At 37.5% G+C, this 20,545-nt stretch overlaps 1 protein-coding gene across 1 annotated transcript in view; it reads right to left on the bottom strand.

Annotated features, from left to right (window-relative positions):
* The window catches only part of anne (anne boleyn), a 382,933-nt gene that overhangs the window by 156,836 nt on the left and 205,552 nt on the right, over positions 1-20,545 (bottom strand). Inside the window, exon 7 of the mRNA XM_067140654.2 lies at positions 11,945-12,146. Coding sequence (XP_066996755.2) covers positions 11,945-12,146 — 202 coding nt within the window. The remainder of the gene's footprint in view (positions 1-11,944; positions 12,147-20,545) is intronic.

Genomic DNA, 20,545 nt, shown 5'->3' with positions numbered 1-20,545 from the left:
GAGTATTTGCAGACGACGTTAATACCTGTATAATTCTCGTATGGCAGAACCATTGCTTTATTTGAGTGCCAGTGCAACTTGTCGTTAGCTCAATGCAGTATCCAGCGAGTTTATTACAGCCGCACATTTTCCCGCATGGAACTTGCTGAACCGCAGACAGTTCGTGTGTTTATTGAAGCCGAGTCTTATAATAGAAACTCATGGAATGTTCCACTGGACATTACAAAGGAAAGGCACGATCTTAAGGGAATATTCGAGAAGTAATCTGGCGTTTAAACATCGTAGTAACCAGTAATATTATTTGTCAGCTTTAAGACGTATCGTAACTAGGTGATTGTGTTTGGAAGTCAAAGCTGGTAGTAAACCTGGACCTGAAAATACATCGTTGCACCAGTTAAGTGTTGTGAATAATTTAGTGAGTTACAATTAGTGTGGATCCTATTGTTAATGCAGAATTTCAGTTCAGCTATCTCCGTGAAACCTAGCAGCCAAGATGCAATGAACATGAGGAAAAGCTTGGAATTTTCCGGAACTTTGCTGGAGTAATACGACGATGTTGGACGCAGCCATAGTCATGATGGATTAAACTCCAGTGTGCACGCCAACACGATTACCTTGTACACCTGTAAACCACCATAGCTGAGGAAGAGGATGCCGACGCCCATAGCAGCATCCCGACGCCACGAATTCTCATCGGAACTATAAGTACCGTTGCAAAATTTCTTCTCTTTTAGTAGATGCCTAGTAGATTGTATTCTTGCTTAGAGGAATGTAGTTTCTTTAGTAATGTACTTAATGGTGATGGTAGAGTATTCATTCCTTCGTTGATTTGTGATTTCAATATTGTCCTATCTTTGCATTTTTTTGGAATAATGGTTTCCTTTTTTTCGAATTCAGTGATGAGTAATCCCTGTTGCCCTTGAGTTGACAAGTTCATAAGTAATTACAATCTTCAAAAGAAATTATAAGGGATTAAGACCTAATAATAATGAGAATAATAATAATAAAAATAAAATAAGGTTAATAATCATGACAAAGAGGATGTGATTAAAAATAGGAGTAAATTATGATTAAATCGTAATCTTAAAAAGCTGTTAGGCATGTATGATGATTGATACTAGAAGGGAAGGTAATCGGCGAGTAATAGGAACAGTTCATCGAGAGAACGTTCTAGGAGCCATTGTAGGAAATAAAAATAATTTTAATAATAATAATGAAGGTCGGGAAATTTTAACGAGTTGTTGAGAAAAATTGAGCAATCGTGATAGTAAATTTTGATGAATTGACGATATGGGACCACTAGGGTGCATATCAGTCATAATGATTATAATGAATCACAGTGATTATATTGAGTGACGGTGGTGATAGTGATTTATGATGGTATGAAAGGATTTAGGGACTAATAATAGTTCTTGTTCTTCGCTCAACAACTGATATGAATAATGCACGACTTAATCCTTATTTGATTTTCTTTGAGGCTCTTAAACGCATATTTCTAATGGTGGTGGTGGTGATTATTCATCGAGATAAAAATTGGTCATCCTATTTCATCTTATAACTACAGTCATGAGGAGTTCTCATTATGGTCAGGTAATGCTGTAAGGATCTTCAACCGAATTCAATTCAAGAGGAAGAGAAGGTTACAATAAATGAATAATAATGAATAATAATAATAATAATAATAATAATAATAATAATAATAATAATAATAATAATAATAAAAATATTATAGTTCTATTGTGTGATAAATCTACTTATAAACAGTTGTTAGAATTATGTTATTTCGTGACATTTAACCACATCATTCCAGGAATGCTTATCTTTTGTGTATTTAATGTGATTGATGACGCATTGATATTGTTGTTGTTGATTCCACATAGCGTTGCGTGATACTCTATCCATCCATAGAATACTAGTTAGTTAGGAAATGTTATCAAGAATTCTAAAGGAATACAGTCGAGCGAAGTCTACGAGAGAGGGGAAGTTCGCCAAAGGATTTTTCAAAATTTTCAAACATTCTAAGGAGTTTTTAAAAGTGATTTGTACAGAACTTGTTGAGAATAAACTAAAGAATTTCATGATGGTGATAAACGATTTAGAAAGGATTTTTCACAAGTGTGGTAAAGTAAATCTTTAACAAAATTTTTTAAATAAGTAAATGCAATTTCAATAGTGAAGTTTCTCAAAGAGGTATTAAAGTAATTTACCTGAGAATTTTCTAAACCTGTGTTGCAATTGAAAATGATAGCATTGCTAATCACATGATTAATTTAATGTTGCAGAGTAAAATGTTGGAGGGAGTTTCATTGAAGAAGTAATGGAATCAAATGAAACCGAGAAGCATGCAAGGACTCACAGTCATTTTATTTGTTCACAAGCAATAATGAATTGAGTTATTTGGTGAAATATTGTATTATGTTTTTTTTTAATTTTGCATTTGTCCAGGCTGAGTTTTCATTATATTTTAATAAACATTGTTGTTATTTTGTCCTGATTTTCATTCAACATTATGTCTCCTATCCAGTCACCAATGGCCCTGTAAAAATAAATGTTCTGTCGGTCGGTCCCGTAAAAGCAAGTTGGCCCTGCGAACAGTCCACCCTTTAGGACTCTCGCTCCGCCGACTGAGCGACCCCAGAGAAGGGGACAATACGCAACTCTGTTCTGCGTAATTCGTATTTGTACGTAATTTCCTTTAGGTCCCGGCAAAATGTAATTTAAAAGCGTGTTAATTAAATCTTATTTATACGTAATCCGTTTATATGAAATTCGCTTTTATACGTATTAACTGTCAGTGAAATATAGCTGAGTTTTGCGTAATTGTAATGATCACGTGCATTTTTCAAAGAAACTACTGTATTTACGTAGTTTGTAGTTTACGTAGTTTGTCGGTGTAGGCGGAAGTGAGCGGTCGGGTTTCGGTGCTGAAACAGAACACAAAGAATTTCGCAAGTGACATTGTTGACCCTTACTTATTGGCGGCGTAACAGAGGCCGACCGAGTGGTCCCCTTCGCTCTCTATCTCACTCCTCTACCTTCGTCGCTTTTGACCTTCACAATGCCGCCAAAGATTAAGATACAGTACAAGCAAAGTGGGAGGTTTCGGTGCAGAAACGAAAGAAATTACAGAAAATTTGTTTATCAGAATTTCTTTCTTGGGAATAACGGAGAAGTAAAATGTCCACGGTACCGTATCTGGTGTTTACTGCTGAACAGTAGTTTTGACATTCAGTTGCTTTTGATTTGCCATGGAGAACAGTAAAAAGGAAAAGTTATACCCTAGATGAAAAAGTAAAATTTATACGAGAAGTGGACGCTAATCCACACAAAACAAAAACTGAAATTGCTTCAGACTTAGGGATTGCTTATACCACGCTATGTTCAGTCATCAGTAAAATAGTTTCTTAAAACTGGGTTGAAAATCAGCAAAGCGCAGCCGTCAGCAAGAAGGAAGGTACGTAGATTTGGAGATCACTTTTCGCATGGTTCTGGCACAAGCGGGCTGCAGCTCTACCAAGTAGTGGAGACATGCTGAAGGCAAAAGCGACAGATTTAGCTAAAATGATTAGTATCACTGCTGATTTCAAGGCTTCATTAGGATGATTGCAAGGATTTAAAGATTGTCATGGAATCACGGGAATAACATTTTGCGGTGACTCAAAAGCTGTGGACGACGTCACGGTGCAACACCGGAAAGAAGAGGTTCTGCCGGGTATCGTAAACGACGATCAGCCTCCAAACATCTACATTTGTGATGAGACTGGACTATTCTACAATCTCCTTCCTAATAAAACATTAGCTGAAAAAGGTGGCTCATGCCATGGAGGGAAGAAAAGTAAAATTCGTGTAACAGTACTTCTCGCCACCAAGTAGATGGATCTGACAAAGTTCCTCCACTTGCGATAGGAAAATCGAAGAATCCGAGGTGTTTTCATGGTGCGAAAAGAAAACGTACGGAATATGAATCCAGCAGAAATGCCTGGATGACTATGCTTCTAATGGAACAGTGGTTGAAAAACTGGAAATTAAAATGAAAAAGAAACAGAAGATCCTTCTTCTTATGGATCGATGTGCAGCACATCCATCTCAAAACGTTCTGGAGAATGTCCGAGTGGAATTTTTCTCTCCTAACTGTACCAGTGTTCTACAGCCACTCGATTTGGGCATCATTGTAAATTCCAAAGTGTATTATAGGAAAATGTTGGTTCAACATTTAATAACACTGAGTGATACAGGAAATGAACCTCTCCTCATTAATTTGCTACAAGACACGGACTTCATTTCGGCGGCCTGGAAGTAGATGTCATCCTTCACAATCAGCAACTGTTTACGCAAAGCTGGTGTCTTACTAGAAGAAGCTGCCTCTAATGATGGTTATGGGGACGAAGTTTTGTCTGGCAATGAGCTAACAGTACCGGAGGGTGTAAAATTCAATACTTTTGTGCATTTCAATGATAATCTGGCTGTATGTGAAGAACTACCGGATGAAGAGATTATTGCTAATGTATGCCAACAACGCGGTGGTGATGGACCAGCTGCAAGCGATAGTGACAGTGATGGAGATGGAGATAACGACATGAATCTTGAAACACCTGAACTGAGTGAAGTGTTGAGTGAAATCGATGTGTGTAGGCGTTACATCACTGCAAAAAGTTGTAGTGAAAATGCTTTGAATTCATTACTAAGATTGCAAAAGGAGTTTTATACTGTCAATGCAAGAAAAGTGAAACAAGCCAACCTATCTGATTTCTTTAAGGCTTGACCAAGTTCAAAATAATATTTTCTGTCTTAATGTATTTATTATTTGCAAGGATTTACACATGTAGGTCCATTCCATTGGTTTTTCAGTAAATATGTGATGTATTGTGTAAGTCTGATTTCTAAGTAATTCTGAGTTACAAGTAGTTTCTTCTCTTCCCCTTGATGTACGTATAAGTCAGGTTCAACTGTATACTAACATTTAATGTAGTAAATTATGTTATGTTCATCTCTTTGCATTCATGTATTTCTATATAATTGCATATCATCATTATTATTATTATTATTATTATTATTATTATTATTATTATTATTGCTATGACAACAAGCCTTCTTTATAGTGTAAATATTCATCCAGAATGCAGTTTTTTAAATACCTGCACCGGTGAAACAACGGAAGTATCTCTTATTAAGGTAGTAATGTTTTTATTTAAATATATAATTGAAGAACTGACGACCCATATATAGGTAACTGGGCTGCCCTCTAAATGAAGTCCAAACCATGTCTAATTTGGGACAGTAAGTCTCATGGTATTATGAATCACAAGAAACTGAGTGACCTGGTTGTGCAATTCCAGTCATGCCACTGTGAGCTTGCATTTGGGAGAGTGGATTCAATCCCCACTGTCAGCAGATCTGAAAATTATTTTTCATGGTTTCTCCATTTTCATTCCAGGCAAATACTGTGGCTGTACCTTAATCGAGGCATCGATCGCTTTCTTCCTTTCCAGTCCTAACCCTCTTCTGCCCGACTGTCACCATAAGACCTATCTTCAGTTGGTGCAATGTAAAGCCACTAGCAAAAAAAAAAAAAACTTCAAAATTACATAACAGTACACCTCAGGCCGGTTGGTGAAATTTCTCACTAATCAGAGTTGTAAATCATTAAGTGACAAATATAAAAGTTGCCCCAATTACTGTTTAAGTAGCCTGACTCATTACAGCCCCTGTATGTTTTCTGGGTTTCCCTAATGTGGTAAGCTTGAGATACAACCAGCCTGCAAGCTGAAAATATGTTTAAAAACCTCTGGCCTTTACTGTTTATTGGTGGAAGAATGAAAACAACCATTCAAGCAAAAGAAAGAAAGGACAGATAAGCCCTGTGTGATAAGGAAGCTTTTGAACTTTTGAAAATAACAATAAATCGTACAATTTATATCTTTCTATCGTTTTAAGAATAGTTACTCTATAATCCCGAATACCACCCGCACTTTTTTCCCCAAAAATATTGGTTCTAAATTTTGGGTGCGGGTTGTATTCAAGCCGTTCATTCTCCTAAATATTTACTACGTTTACATGGAGTGGTTCATGGTTCATGGTGTGGGTTACTGTAGTCACATCCTACTTCGTGAACCATTGGCAATGGCTAAGTGGCCTAGTAAGTGGTCCTGAGAGTCGGGATACCAGTTGCTATGGAATGGGAGTGGGCATCTCGGACATATTCTGAGTCATGGTCCTCCTTGTGCTCAGGCGGCTAGGACTATACAATTCACTGGTGATCCATAACCCGTTAGAGGAGAGATCCTCACTTGGACTATGTGCAAGTAGGGTAGCATCCTGCTTCATGAATTTACCGAGCTCAGAACATTTTAAGCAAGTCTCGGACTTATGGGAGTAATGGAGTCCCACTCCCATTTGACAGGCGAGGGACTCCTTGGAAACAACTTGGCGAACGAAATGGAATTCGATGGGGAGCTATCAATATTAATGGGGCTTATGGAAGAAACAAGGTAGAACTGGCTGAGTCAGCAAAGAGGATGCATCTGGATGTGCTAGGAGTAAGTGATATTCGGGTAAGGTAAGATAGCGAGGAAGAGATAGGAGATTATAAAGTTACCTGACGGATGTTAGAAAGGGAAGGCCAGAGTCTGGGGTAGGGCCCTTCATCAGGAATACCATTGCATGCAACATAGTTTCTGTTAGGCATGTAAATGAGCGAATGATGTGGGTAGATTTGTCAGTTGGAGCAATTAGGACTAGAATTGGCTCCATGTATTCACCATGTGAGGGTGCAGATGAGGATGAAGTTGACAAGTTTTATGAAGCATTGAGTGACAGCGTGGTCAGGGTCAACAGCAAGGATAGAATAGTGCTAATGGGCGATTTCAATGCGAGAGTTGAGAATAGAACTGAAGGATACGAAAGGGTGATTGGTAAATGTGGGGAAGATATGGAAGTTAATGGGAATGGGAAGCGTTTGCTGGACTTCTGTGCTAGTATGGGTTTAGCTGTCACGAATACATTCTTCAAGCATGAGGCTATTCACTGCTACACATGGGAAGCTAGGGATACCAGATCCATAATGGACTATATCTTAACAGACTTTGAATTCAGGAAATCTGTTAGGAATGTACGAGTTTTTCGCGGATTTTTCGATGATACAGACCACTATCTCATCTGTAGTGAACTAAGTATCTCTAGGCCTAGGGTAGAGAAAGTGAAATCTGTCTGCAAACGAATAAGGGTAGAAAATCTCCAGGACGATGAAATTAGACAGAAGTACACGGATATGATTAGTGAGAAGTTTCGAACAGTAGACAGTAAGCAGATTCAGGATACAGAAAGTGAATGGGTGGCATACAGGGATGCTGTAGTAGAAACTGCAAGGGAATGTCTAAGAACAACTGTGTGTAAAGATGGGAAAAGGCGAACATCTTGGTGGAATGATGAAGTGAGAACAGCTTGTAAACGTAAAAAGAAGGCTTATCAGAAATGGCTAAAAACCAGGGCCGAGGCAGACAGGAATTTGTATGTAGATAAAGAAACAGAGCGAATCAAATAGTTGTTGAATCCAAAAAGAAGTCTTGGGAAGATTTTGGTAATAACCTGGAAAGGCTAGGTCAAGCAGCAGGGAAACCTTTCTGGACAGTAATAAAGAATCTTAGAAAGGGAGGGAAAAAGAAATGAACAGTGTTTTGAGTAATTCAGGTGAACTCATAATAGATCCCAGGGAATCACTGGAGAGGTGGAGGTAATATTTTGAACATCTTCTCAATGTAAAAGGAAATCATCCTGGTGGTGTTGCGACCCAAGCTCATGGGGAGGAGGAAAATGATGTTGGTGAAATTACGCTTGAGAAAGTGGAAAGGATGGTAAATAAACTCCATTGTCATAAAGCAGCAGGAATAGATGAAATTAGACCTGAAATGGTGAAGTATAGTGGGAAGGCAGGGATGAAATGGCTTCATAGAGTAGTAACATTAGCATGAAGTGTTGGTAAGGTACCTTCAGATTGGACAAAAGCAGTAAATGCACCTTTCTAAGCAAGGGAAGAGGAAGGATTGCAACAACTATCGAGGTATCTCATTGATTAGTATAGCAGGCAAAGTATTAACTGGAATCTTGGAAGGGAGGGTGCCATCAGTTGTTGAGGAATTTGGATGAAAATCAGTGTGGTATCAGACCACAGAGAGGCTGTCAGGATCAGATTTTCAGTATGCGCCAGGTAAGTGAAAAATGCTACGAGAGAAATAGGCAATTGTGTTTATGTTTCATAGATCTAGAGAAAGCATATGACAGGGTACCGAGGGAAAAGATGTTTGATATACTGGGGGACTATGGAATTAAAGGTACATTATTAAAATCAATCAAAGGCATTTATGTTGACAATTCGGCTTCAGTGAGAATTGATGGTAGAATGAGTTCTTGGTTCAGGGTACTTACAGGGGTTAGAAAAGGCTGTAATCTTTCAACCTTTGCTGTTCGTAGTTTACATGGATCATCTGCTGAAAGGTATAAAATGGCAGGGAGGGATTCAGTTAAGTGGAAATGTAGTAAGCAGTCTGGCCTATGCTGACGACTTGGTCTTAATGGCAGATTTTGCCGAAAGCCTGCAGTCTAATATCTTGGAACTTGAAAATAGGTGCAATGAGTATGGTATGAAAATTGGCCTCTCAAAGACTAAATTGTTGTCAGTAGGTAAGAAATTCAACACAATTGAATGTCAGATTGGTGATACAAAGCTAGAACAGGTCGATAATTTCAAGTATTTAGGTTGTGTGTTCTCCCAGGATGGTAATATAGTAAGCGAGATTGAATCACGGTGTCTTAAAGCTAACGCAGTGAGCACGCAGTTGCGATCAACAGTATTCTGTAAGAAGGAAGTCAGCTCCCACACGAAACTATCTTTACATCGGTCTGTTTTCAGACCAGCTTTGCTTTACGGGAGCAAAAGCTGGGTGAACTCAGGATATCTTATTCATAAGTTAGAAGTAACAGACATGAAAGTAGCTAGAATGATTGCTGGTATAAACAGGTGGGAACAATGGCAGGAGGGTACTCGGAATGAGGAGATAAAGGCTAATTTAGGAATGAACTCGATGGATGAAGCTGTACGCATAAACCGGCTTCGGTGGTGGGGTCGTGAGGCGAATGGAGGAGGATAGGCTACCTAGGAGAATAATGGACTCTGTTATGGAGGGTAAGAGATGTAGAGGTAGACCAAGACGATGATGGTTAGACTCAGTTTCTAACGATTTAAAGATTAGAACTAAATGAGGCCACAACACTAGTTGCAAATCGAGGATTGTGGCGACGTTTAGTTAATTCACAGAGTCTTGCAGACAATGCTGAAAGGCATAACAATCTATAATGATAATGAATGTATGTATGTATGTATGTATTGTACATGGAGTATTGAAATAGATTTGAATACGGTTACCGTACTCAATATACCACATGTAAATGGGCATTCAGGTCTTATTGTGTTTTAGTTGCATTCTAGAAAACAAGATTGATTTTTTCTCAATCCGGTAAGGTAATGTAATGTAAGGTAATGAAGTACGGTAAATCAAAGAATATGGGTAAATATGCGGTAAATATGGAAGCCGCTGCTGCAGATGCTTGATCACATTTGTTTCGTAAGTGTTGCTGGCATGCTGGGTGCGCGAATAGCTGATCTTGCGGGATATCGTACTATGCGAGAGTACAGACTGTTGGTTACGGAAGTCTACCTCGCTCACATTCTAGTTCTGTATCTGTCCTGTGAAAGTGCTGTCTCGATAGTAAGCGATGGATTCAAAACGGCGTCTGCGGCCATTTATTGGGCGTGAAAAATTTAAAGTTGTAAGCGAAGCTGAAATATACGGAAATCATGCCCTTGGCAGAAAGTATGATATTGATGAATCGTGTATTCATGATTGATGGAAGAAGAAGGAAAAACTTCTAAAAGGTAACAGCGATCGCAGAGCGTTTCGCAGGCGGAGTGCAGCGTTTCCGAAAATTGAAAAAAGACTCCACGAATTTGTGATAGACAAACGTGAGGTAGGGTATGATGTTTCTAGTGAATGTGTCAATTGAAAGCACTAGAGATCTCAAAAGAACTCAAAACACAGGGTTTTACTGCAAGCCGCAGATGGATCCGAAACTTTTATCGGAGAAAGGGATTGTGCATTCGGAGACGTACGTCTATTTCACAACGGCTCCCTGGGGCGTATGAAGAAAAATTAATGGCCTTTCAACGCCACATTATTCATTTGAGGAACCAAAATTCTTATTTACTGTCGCAAATTGGGAATGCTGACCAGACACCTGTCTACTTTGAAATGCCGTTGGAAAATACAATGGATACGAAGGGTTCTAAAAGTGTAACCATCAGAACAGGTGGTAACAAAAAGCAAAGATGTACGGTAATGTTGTGCTTATTAGCGGATGGAACCAAACTCCCTCCATATGTGGTTCTGAAAAGGAAAACACTTCCGAAAGGAAACTTGCTGTCCGGTGTTATTGTTAGAACACAAGTCCAGCTGGATGGACAGTGCGTTAGTTCAGGACTGGGTGAAGTGCGTTTGGCAACATCGCCCAGGAGCTTTGTTACAAAAACGAAACATGCTTGTGTTGGACAGTTACCGAGGACATACAACTGACGCTGTAAAAGATATGATGAGGAAAGGAAAAACCGATCTTGCGATAATTCCCGGACAACTCACTTCTATTCTACAGCCGTTGGATGTGTGCGTGAACCGGCCTTTCAAAACTGCAATGAAACAGTTGTACACCGAATGGATGTCTGATGGTGATCACGCGTTAACACCAACCGAACGAGTGAAGAGGCCTGAAGTGGGACTAATATGCAGCTGGATCAAGACCGCATGGGTGCGCATTCCCAACGATCTAGTGTCCAAAAGCTTCAAGAAACGTGGAATTTCAAATTCAGTAGACGGTAGTGAGGATGACTATTTGTGGAAAGATGCCAGTGACGAAAGTTCCTATGGTGAAACTTCAGATGACGACTGTGAATTGTGAATGATCTGAGTATTGAACCAATTTTATTTATGATTTTCGTGATTTTATTAATTGTAAGCTGTTTGAACTTATGTTTGTAGTCTATTTGAAGAAAATTAAATAGGTATGCAAGTTATTTGATTTTTATTTTTATTTTTCCATACTTTGCTATCTTAAATTTAGGGTGCGGTTCTTATTTGGTGGCCGGTGGTATTCGGGATTATACAGTATGTGCACATCAAAATAAACGCAGGAAACATATAACATTATATTAAGCGTATGTGACTTTTTTCTTCTTTCTTTCTTTCCTTCCCTTCATTTAATTCCTCATCAGGCTGAGTAGCTCAGGCACTGAAGTGCTGTCATCATGAGATCAGGTTGGCATGTTCGATCTCGGTTCAGTTCGCAACATCTGAAGGTGCTCAAATACGCCAGCCTTGTGTTGGCAGATATACCGGCACATTAAAGTACTCCTGCAGGACAAAATTCTGGCCCCATGGCGCCTATAAAAACCATAAAAAAGTTAGTGGGAAGTTAAACCAGTAACATTATTATCTCAGATGCTCGGTGAGCTTAAAAGCTGACATAAATTCTATTTCTGTTCACATAGTTTGACTCACTAGTGGCCCCATATGTTTCCTCAGTATGCTTGATGATATAACCAGCATGCAAGCTAAAAATATGCTTGAAAATCTCCTTCCCTTACTGTTTATTGAAAGAAAGAAAGAAAGAAAGAAAGAAAGAAAAGAAGAAACAAAACAACATTGAAGCAAATTAAAGGTAAGACATGTGCTAAGTAAGTTATGGAAGGTTCAAAAATCACACTACAAGATTTATTAAATGAATTACATTATTCAAGACGTATGTCTCATTTCAAGAATACAGTTATAGTAATATGTATAGGGTATATTGTTGTTTAATATCATTTTCAGAGGAGTCAGACATTAAACTCTCAGGAACTCACCTGTAAGCATGCTTTCATTAACAATGCAATTTCCAGAGAGCAGTACTGCATCACAGTGCATAATACAGCCATGTGATGGTATTACTAGTAGATCTCCAGGTACTAAATTCTCGGTTGGGATTGGGTCTACCACACCATTTCTGCCTCTCAACACTGTCGCCACATCAGATGAGTGTACAGTATTGCTCAAATTCAACTGGTTCTAAAAATAAATTGAACATTTTACTTAAATAATTATCTCAAAGAAACAGTGATGTAATCTCCTGTGGCAGCATACTTGCTTGATCACCCAAGTCTTAAAGTATTAAGCTAGTAAATTTCTCATTCTGGTAAAGAATTACAAAATATTGTGTGACTAAATATAAGTGGAAAATACACTCACTGAAGAAAGAAGTTAAACACTCAAAAGGAATGGTCCAATCTCGATATCATTTGATAAATGTGTTTACCATCAACAGGTTGGTAAATGATTAGAGCACAATGACCCGTAACATCTAGAACAGCCAGGATATTGGTGGTGCTAAAATATTAAATAGATACCATTATCAGGTATATGCAGGGAATCAGACACTCAACACAGTGAGGGATCATCAGCTGTATTACACAGCATTACAAGCATGACAGAGTTTGACAGGGGCCACATTTGTCTCTCCATGAGGTTGAGTGGTTATCTTGTGCAAATGTGTGTGGCATGTGGAGCATTCACAGCAGCCTGATGATGAAACCAACGAGTATATGAGGACACCCACACATGTTGCAAAGCTTCTGGTCGACCAAGACAAACCACACCAAGGGACGATTGTCATACTGTTCACGAAGAATTACGCAACCCCACAAGAACAGAGTCTGCCATCGAACATCAATTTCTGGACACACTATAACATCCTGTGCCATCATACACCATATCTTCATGACTGGAATCAGCCAGGCTACTGGTTAACAACCCATGTAAGCTGCCATTAATACTACAGCAGAGATCGCTGTGTTCAGAGTTGTGCCTTATTCAGGATCAATGGTCTGAAGACATTAGGTGTTGCATCACGTTCAATTATATCTTGGTTCTGCACCACCAAGGATAACCATCATGTGTGAGTATGGCAGCATCCAAGGGATGAGGACACATTCTGCCAAGGACCGATGAGCTTCGATGTTAGGCCCCTTAAAACAACAAGCAACATCATCATTCTGCCAATGTTGTGGAGAGACATACCAGCATAACTCTTTGCATCATGCCACCCCCTGTAGCGATTCAATCAATCACTACTGATCTGCATTTAGGGCAGTCGCCCAGGTGGCAGATTCCCTATCTGTTGTTTTCCTAATCTTTTCTTAAATGATCGCAAAGAAATTGGAAAATTATTGAACATTTCCCTTGGAAAGTTATTCCAATCCCTAACTCCCCTTCCTATAAACGAATATTTGCCCCAATTTGTCCTCTTGAATTCCAACTTTATCTTCATACTTTTAAAGACACCACTCAAACTTACTTGTCTACTGATGTCCTCCCACGCCATCTCTCCACAGACAGCTCGGAACATACCACTTAATCGAGCAGCTTGTCTCCTTTCTCCCAGTTCTTCCCAGCCCAAACATTGCAACATTTTTGTAACGCTACACTTTTGTCGGAAATCACCCAGAACAAATTGAGCTGCTTTTCTTTGGATTTTTTCCATTTCTTGAATCAAGTAATCCTGGCGAGGGTCCCGTACAATGGAACCATAGTCTAGTTGGGGTCTTACCGGAGACTTGTATGCCCTCTCCTTTATGATGATGATGCTTGTTGTTTAAAGGGGCCTAACATCGAGGTCATCGGCCCCTAATGGTACGAAATGAAATAACAAAAAGTTCAAATGTCATGAAGAATGAATGGATGTACATGAACCCAACACAAAATAACAACAACAAAAAACAAAAAACAGTGGATCAGACTAAAAAAAAAAAATGTAAATAATAGTATTACTGACCAAGGGACCACTTATAAAGCACAATGATGATGTCTAAAGGGGTGCAAAATCCATGTCTAAGGCCCCACAGAATGGTACATGTCGCAAATAAAGTAGAACCATGGTATTTGTCATGTTGGGGTACTAATCAAAAGTAGCGAAGACTCACGGTGTTCCACACAAGATGGTACTACTCACAAGTATTGCACTTCGTACAGGGAACGCAGACCTATGGCGTTTCTCACACAATGGCGCCACTCATAGCCAACGCAAACCGATAAGGTCCCTCACCTAGGTGTACTAACCACAGGGACTCGCACTATCCCGTGGTTCACAACTAAGTATTTATTTATTTTCCACCTAGTCGATACAATGATTGCCTAAGGCAATTTAATGGTTAAAAGTGGTACATGTTTCATATATTATCAACATCTTCAGCCACATAACACTGTTTAGATGAAAAATACATAAATTGACGAAGTAATACTTTAGAGGAAGTGTCCTTAAAATTAACATAAAATTGACAACATTAAAACAAACAAAAATCTCAAGAGAAAATATATAAATTATTTCTATAATTGAAAGCAGTTGTCAAGAAAACAACACTTGTACAATATTCCATAGAGAATATGTCCTAATGAATATTCTTTTCTTGATAATTCATGAAAAAATGTCAATTTATAAATTATACGATTTATAAATAATTATCGAAATGAAGAAATCCAGTTATCACAATGTGGCTCTTATTATTAATGCAGACGAAAATATTACTAATTCTTAGTTGTCAATTCTTATTAAGCCTGCTTTCCTTTGGAACAGTAACTCCTGTCATTCTTTCACAGTCTTGTGTCTGGTGTAATATTGATGATGCGTTCTTCCTTCTTCTTGCACCTGAGGTGGTGGTGGTGGAGCGTCACCTATAGCTTCAACTGAGGAGGAATAAGTTGTACGGCTATCCGTAGGTGGAGAAATTCCAATTCTTTATTCGCGATCTTTCTCAAGCATTTTCAAATATACTAGAATTTGATAATATAATGGATTTTTATATTCTACAGCCTCATTAAGGTTATCATTTTTCTTTACAAGTTGGTGTAGATGAATGTATAGATCTTCATATGTGTTCATTACGCTGCCCTTCTTTAATTTTTTTATGATGGTCAGGTCTTGTTCTAAGTTGGTAAATTTATCACCTGTGGCAGTCATGTGTGATCCCATAGCTGAGAATCTTCTATGTTTTTCAGCATTCACATGTTCTAAATATCTTACTTTAAAATTGTGGCCAGATTGTCCTATGTATGTATTCTTGCACTCAAAGCATGTGAGTTTATATATTCCCGAATCAAAAAATTTATCTTTTTGCGAGAGATTTATTATATCATGGTTGAAAATACTATGTTTCATGTTGTTATTGGTGGAAAATGCAATTTTGAAATTTTTTCTCTTAAATAAATTTGTTATTACGTGTATGTTTGGATTATTATATGTGAACTTGATGTATTTCTCAGTTTTACTAGGTTCGATTGCTAATTTAGATTGTTGCTTCTCCAAAAATTTATTAATTATTTTATCAATCATGTTATTGTTGAAACAATTCAAGAGGGCTTGTTGTCGGATAAACAATAGTTCTTTATTCCTTTCAGATTTGGATAAAGGAATACTAAACGCTCTGTTAATGTAACTATAATATGCTGATCTTTTCTGTGCCTCAGGGTGTAATGAGTTGTTCTTGATAGTGGTCAGTGTGAAAGTAGATTTTCTGTGTATTTTGAAAGAAAATCCCTTTTTTCTCTCGTAACTACGTCCAGAAAATTCAGTGATCTTTCTACTTCTTCCTCTAAAGTGAATTTTATATTGGAATCCAAATTATTCAATATATTTAAAACTTTTTTGCTATCGGCGAGTCTGTTATACATTATAGCGTAAACATCGTCCACATATCGTGTCCAAAAATCCAAACTCTCTATTTGATTAATAATTTTCGTGTGTTCCAAATAGTCTAAGAATATATTAACCAATATTCCTGATGCTGGGGCTCCCATTGAGAGTCCTTTTTGTCGGTAAATATTTTTATTAGACGTAAAATAATTTTGATTTAACACAAATTTTAAAACATTAATAATATCTTCAATTACTGGTATACTTATTAATTTGTTCTTCATTAAATTCTTTTTAATGATTCTGATAGTGTCTTCTATTGGAATGTTTGCATACATGTTGGTTATGTCAAACGAACATGTCGTGTGAGGTGATCCAATTTTAAAATCTTTAGCTAGATTGCAAAAATTCACTGAGTTTTTGATAGGTGTTTTACAATAAAATATGTATTTACTTGATAAGGAATTATGTATAAATCTAGAAGTTTTATAAATGGGGCTATTTTTTAAATTTATGATAGGTCTAATCGGTTCTCCCTGTTTATGTAATTTTGGCAGTGCTCTCGCAATCGGGGGTCTAGGGTTCATATTTATTAATGTTTGCTCAACATGTTCATTAAACAAGAAAGATGGGATTTTTAATAATTTTTTTAAGGTCAATCTGAATACGTGATGTCGGGTCTTTATCAACTGTACTAAACGAATTGTTATTAATAAATGTTTGTTTTTTCAACATAAACATTCCTATGTAGGGCTACTACTGTTCATCCTTTATCTGCTTTTGTGATTATTAAGTTATTTTGCTTGATTTTTTGCTTTAAGTTATTAACCACCTTGTTGGCGCCTCGAAGTGATTGTAAATCTTTACAAAAACAGGAATTTTGTTCTTAGCTTCATACCTTATGTGATTCTGTAAATCTTAAAAAATTATTAAAGAGCACAATCTTTCTTGTTTAATGTACATGATGTGCAAACATTAATAAATATGAACCCTAGACTTCCGACTGCAAAAGCACTGCCAAAATTACATAAACAGGGAGAACCGATTAGACCTATCATAAATTTCAAAAATAGCCCCATTTATAAAACTTCTAGATTTATACATAATTTCTTATCAAGTAAATACGTATTTCAATGTAAAACACCTATCAAAAACTCAGTGGATTTTTGCAATCCAGCTAAAGATTTTAAACTTGGATCATCTCACACGACATGTTTGCTTGATATAACCAACCTGTATACAAACATTCCAATAGAAGACACTATCAGAATCATTAAAAAGAATTTAATGAAGAACAACTTAATAAGTACACCAGAAATTGAAGATTTTATTAATGTTTTGAAATGTGTGTTAAATCAAAATTATTTTACGTTTAATAATAAAATTTACCGACAAAAAGGACTCTCAATGGGAGCCCCAGAATCAGGAATATTGGCTAATATATACTTAGACTATCTGGAACACATGAAAATTATTAATCAAATAGAGGGTTTGGATTTTTGGACACGATATGTGGACGATGTTTACGCTATAATAGATAACAGACTCACCGATAGCAAAAAAGTTTTAAATATATTGAATAATTTGGATTCCAATATAAAATTCACTTTAGAGGAAGAAGTAGAAAGATCACTGAATTTTCTGGACGTAGTTACGAGAAAAGAAAAAGGATTTTCTTTCAAAATATACAGAAAATCCACTTTCACACTGACCACTATCAAGAACAACTTGTTACACCCTGAGGCACAGAAAAGATCAGCATATTATAGTTACGTTAACAGAGCGTTTAGTATTCCTTTATCCAAATCTGAAAGGAATAAAGAACTATTGTTTATCCGACAACAAGCCCTCTTGAATTGTTTCAACAATAACATGATTGATAAAATAATTAATAAATTTTTGGAGAAGCAACAATCTAAATTAGCAATCGAACCTAGTAAAACTGAGAAATACATCAAGTTCACATATAATAATCCAAACAAACACGTAATAACAAATTTATTTAAGAGAAAAAATTTCAAAATTGCATTTTCCACCAATAACAACATGAAACATAATATTTTCAACCATGATACAATAAATCTCTCGCAAAAAGATAAATTTTTTGATTCGGGAATATATAAACTCACATGCTTTGAGTGCAAGAATACATACATAGGACAATCTGGCCGCAATTTTAAAGTAAGATATTTAGAACATGTGAATGCTGAAAAACATAGAAGATTCTCAGCTATGGGATCACACATGACTGCCACAGGTGATAAATTTACCAACTTAGAACAAGACCTGACCATCATAAAAAAATTAAAGAAGGGCAGCGTAATGAACACATATGAAGATCTATACATTCATCTACACCAACTTGTAAAGAAAAATGATAACCTTAATGAGGCTGTAGAATATAAAAATCCATTATATTATCAAATTCTAGTATATTTGAAAATGCTTGAGAAAGATCGCGAATAAAGAATTGGAATTTCTCCACCTACGGATAGCCGTACAACTTATTCCTCCTCAGTTGAAGCTATAGGTGACGCTCCACCACCACCACCACCTCAGGTGCAAGAAGAAGGAAGAACGCATCATCAATATTACACCAGACACAAGACTGTGAAAGAATGACAGGAGTTACTGTTCCAAAGGAAAGCAGGCTTAATAAGAATTGACAACTAAGAATTAGTAATATTTTCGTCTGCATTAATAATAAGAGCCACAATGTGATAACTGGATTTCTTCATTTCGATAATTATTTATAAATCGTATAATTTATAAATTGACATTTTTTCATGAATTGTCAAGAAAAGAATATTCATTAGGACATATTCTCTATGGAATATTGTACAAGTGTTTTCTTGATGACTGCTTTCAATTGCAGAAATAATTCACATATTTTCTCTTGAGATTTTTGTTTGTTTTAATGTTGTCAATCTTATGTTAATTTTAAGGACACTTCCTCTAAAGCATTACTTTGTCAAATTTTTTTTTCATCTAAACAGAGTTAAGGGATTTTGATAATATACGAAACATGTACCACTTTTAACCATTAAATTGCCTTAGGTAATCACTGTATCGACTAGGTGGAAAATAAATAAATAAATAGTTGTGGATCTACTGAAGTACGATACGGATCATGAAGCTAATTTTATGTAATCTATCCCGTGGTGTTCCTCACATAGTGGGTACTAATCACAGGCAACGCAGACCCACGGTGCTGCTCATATAGTGGTACAACTCACAGGCTACTCCTAGACCCGCGATGTTGCTCACATGGGTACGACGCACGGGTACTGGAAACCCCCAGGCCAGCCTCTTTACTGCTACTAATCACAAACCTATTTCGTACCTAATTTAGTGGTACTACTCGCAAGTACAGGCAACCCATGGTGTTCCCCGCATGCTGGTGCGAATCAAAAGTAGTTTCATGGTTCTAATTCAATCATCCCTTGGTCGCCCCTTTTAGTCACCTCTCACGGCAGGCAGGGGATACCGTGGGTGTATTATTCATCTGCGTCCCCCACCCACAGGGGGTAAAGAGGAAGGAAAAAAAGAAGAAAGAAGGGATCCGTCACTTCGAAAAATGAAGTAACGGACGAAGAAAGGCAAGGGCCACGAAGGGCATGAAAATGAAAGACTCCCTAGGCCTTGAATGCTCTAATACCGTCAGGGTCGGAAAAGAACAAGAGTTGACCAAGGCAGGTCGGATAGGATAGACGAAGGCGAGAAGCCTGGCACAAGTAAGTGGAAGCAATGCCAAGACTCGGCTAAGGGCCCCGTGGTCGCCAATCCACACTCCCAAGTTGAGAGCCCCTTGGGCCCCTTTTAGTCTCCTCTTACGACAGGCAGGGGATACCGTGGGTGTATTCTACATGTGCGTCCCCCACCCGTAGGGGGTCCTCTCCTTTACATCCTTACTACAACTCCTAAATACACTCATAACCATGTGCAGGGATCTGTACCCTTTATTAACAATCATATTTATGTGATTACCCCAATGAAGGACTTTTCTTGTATTAATACCTAGGTACTTACAATGATCCACAAAAGGAACTTTCACCCCATCAAAGCAGTAATTAAAACTGAGAGGACTTTTCCTATTTGTGAAACTCACAACCTGACTTTTAACCCTGTTTATCAACATACCATTGCCCACGTCCATCTCACAACACTATCGAGGTCACCCTGCAGCCGCTCACAATCTTGTAACTTATTTATTACTATGTACAGAATAACATCATCTGCAAACAGCCTTATCTCTGATTCCACTTCTTTACACATATCATTGATATATATAAGAAAACAAAGGTCCAATAATACTGCCTTGAGGAATTCCCTTCTTAATTATTACAGGGTCAGATAAAGCTTCGCCTACTCTAATTCTCTGACTTCTATTTTCTAGAAACAGAGCCACCCATTCAGTCACTATTTTTTCTAGTCCAATAGCACTCATTTTTGCCAGTAGTCTTCCATGATCTACCCTATCAAATGCCTTAGATAGGTCAATCGCATTACAGTCCATTTGGCCTCCTGAATCCAGGATATTTGCTATATCTTGTTGAAATCCTACAAGCTGAGCTTCAGTGGAATAACCTTTCCTAAACCCAAACTGCCTTCTGTCAAACCAGTTATTAATTTCGCAAACATGTCTAATATAATCAGAAAGAATGCTTTCCCAAAGCTTACATGCAATGCATGTCAAACCGACTGGCCTGTAATTTTCAGCTTTATGCCTATCACCCTTTCCTTTATACACAGGGGCTACTATAGCAACTCTCTATTCATTTGG

This window comes from Anabrus simplex, chromosome 2 (assembly GCF_040414725.1).
Source record: "Anabrus simplex isolate iqAnaSimp1 chromosome 2, ASM4041472v1, whole genome shotgun sequence".
Classification (NCBI taxonomy): domain Eukaryota; kingdom Metazoa; phylum Arthropoda; class Insecta; order Orthoptera; family Tettigoniidae; genus Anabrus; species Anabrus simplex.
Note: the sequence above shows the minus strand (reverse complement) of the source record. Positions and strands in the feature narration are given on the sequence as shown.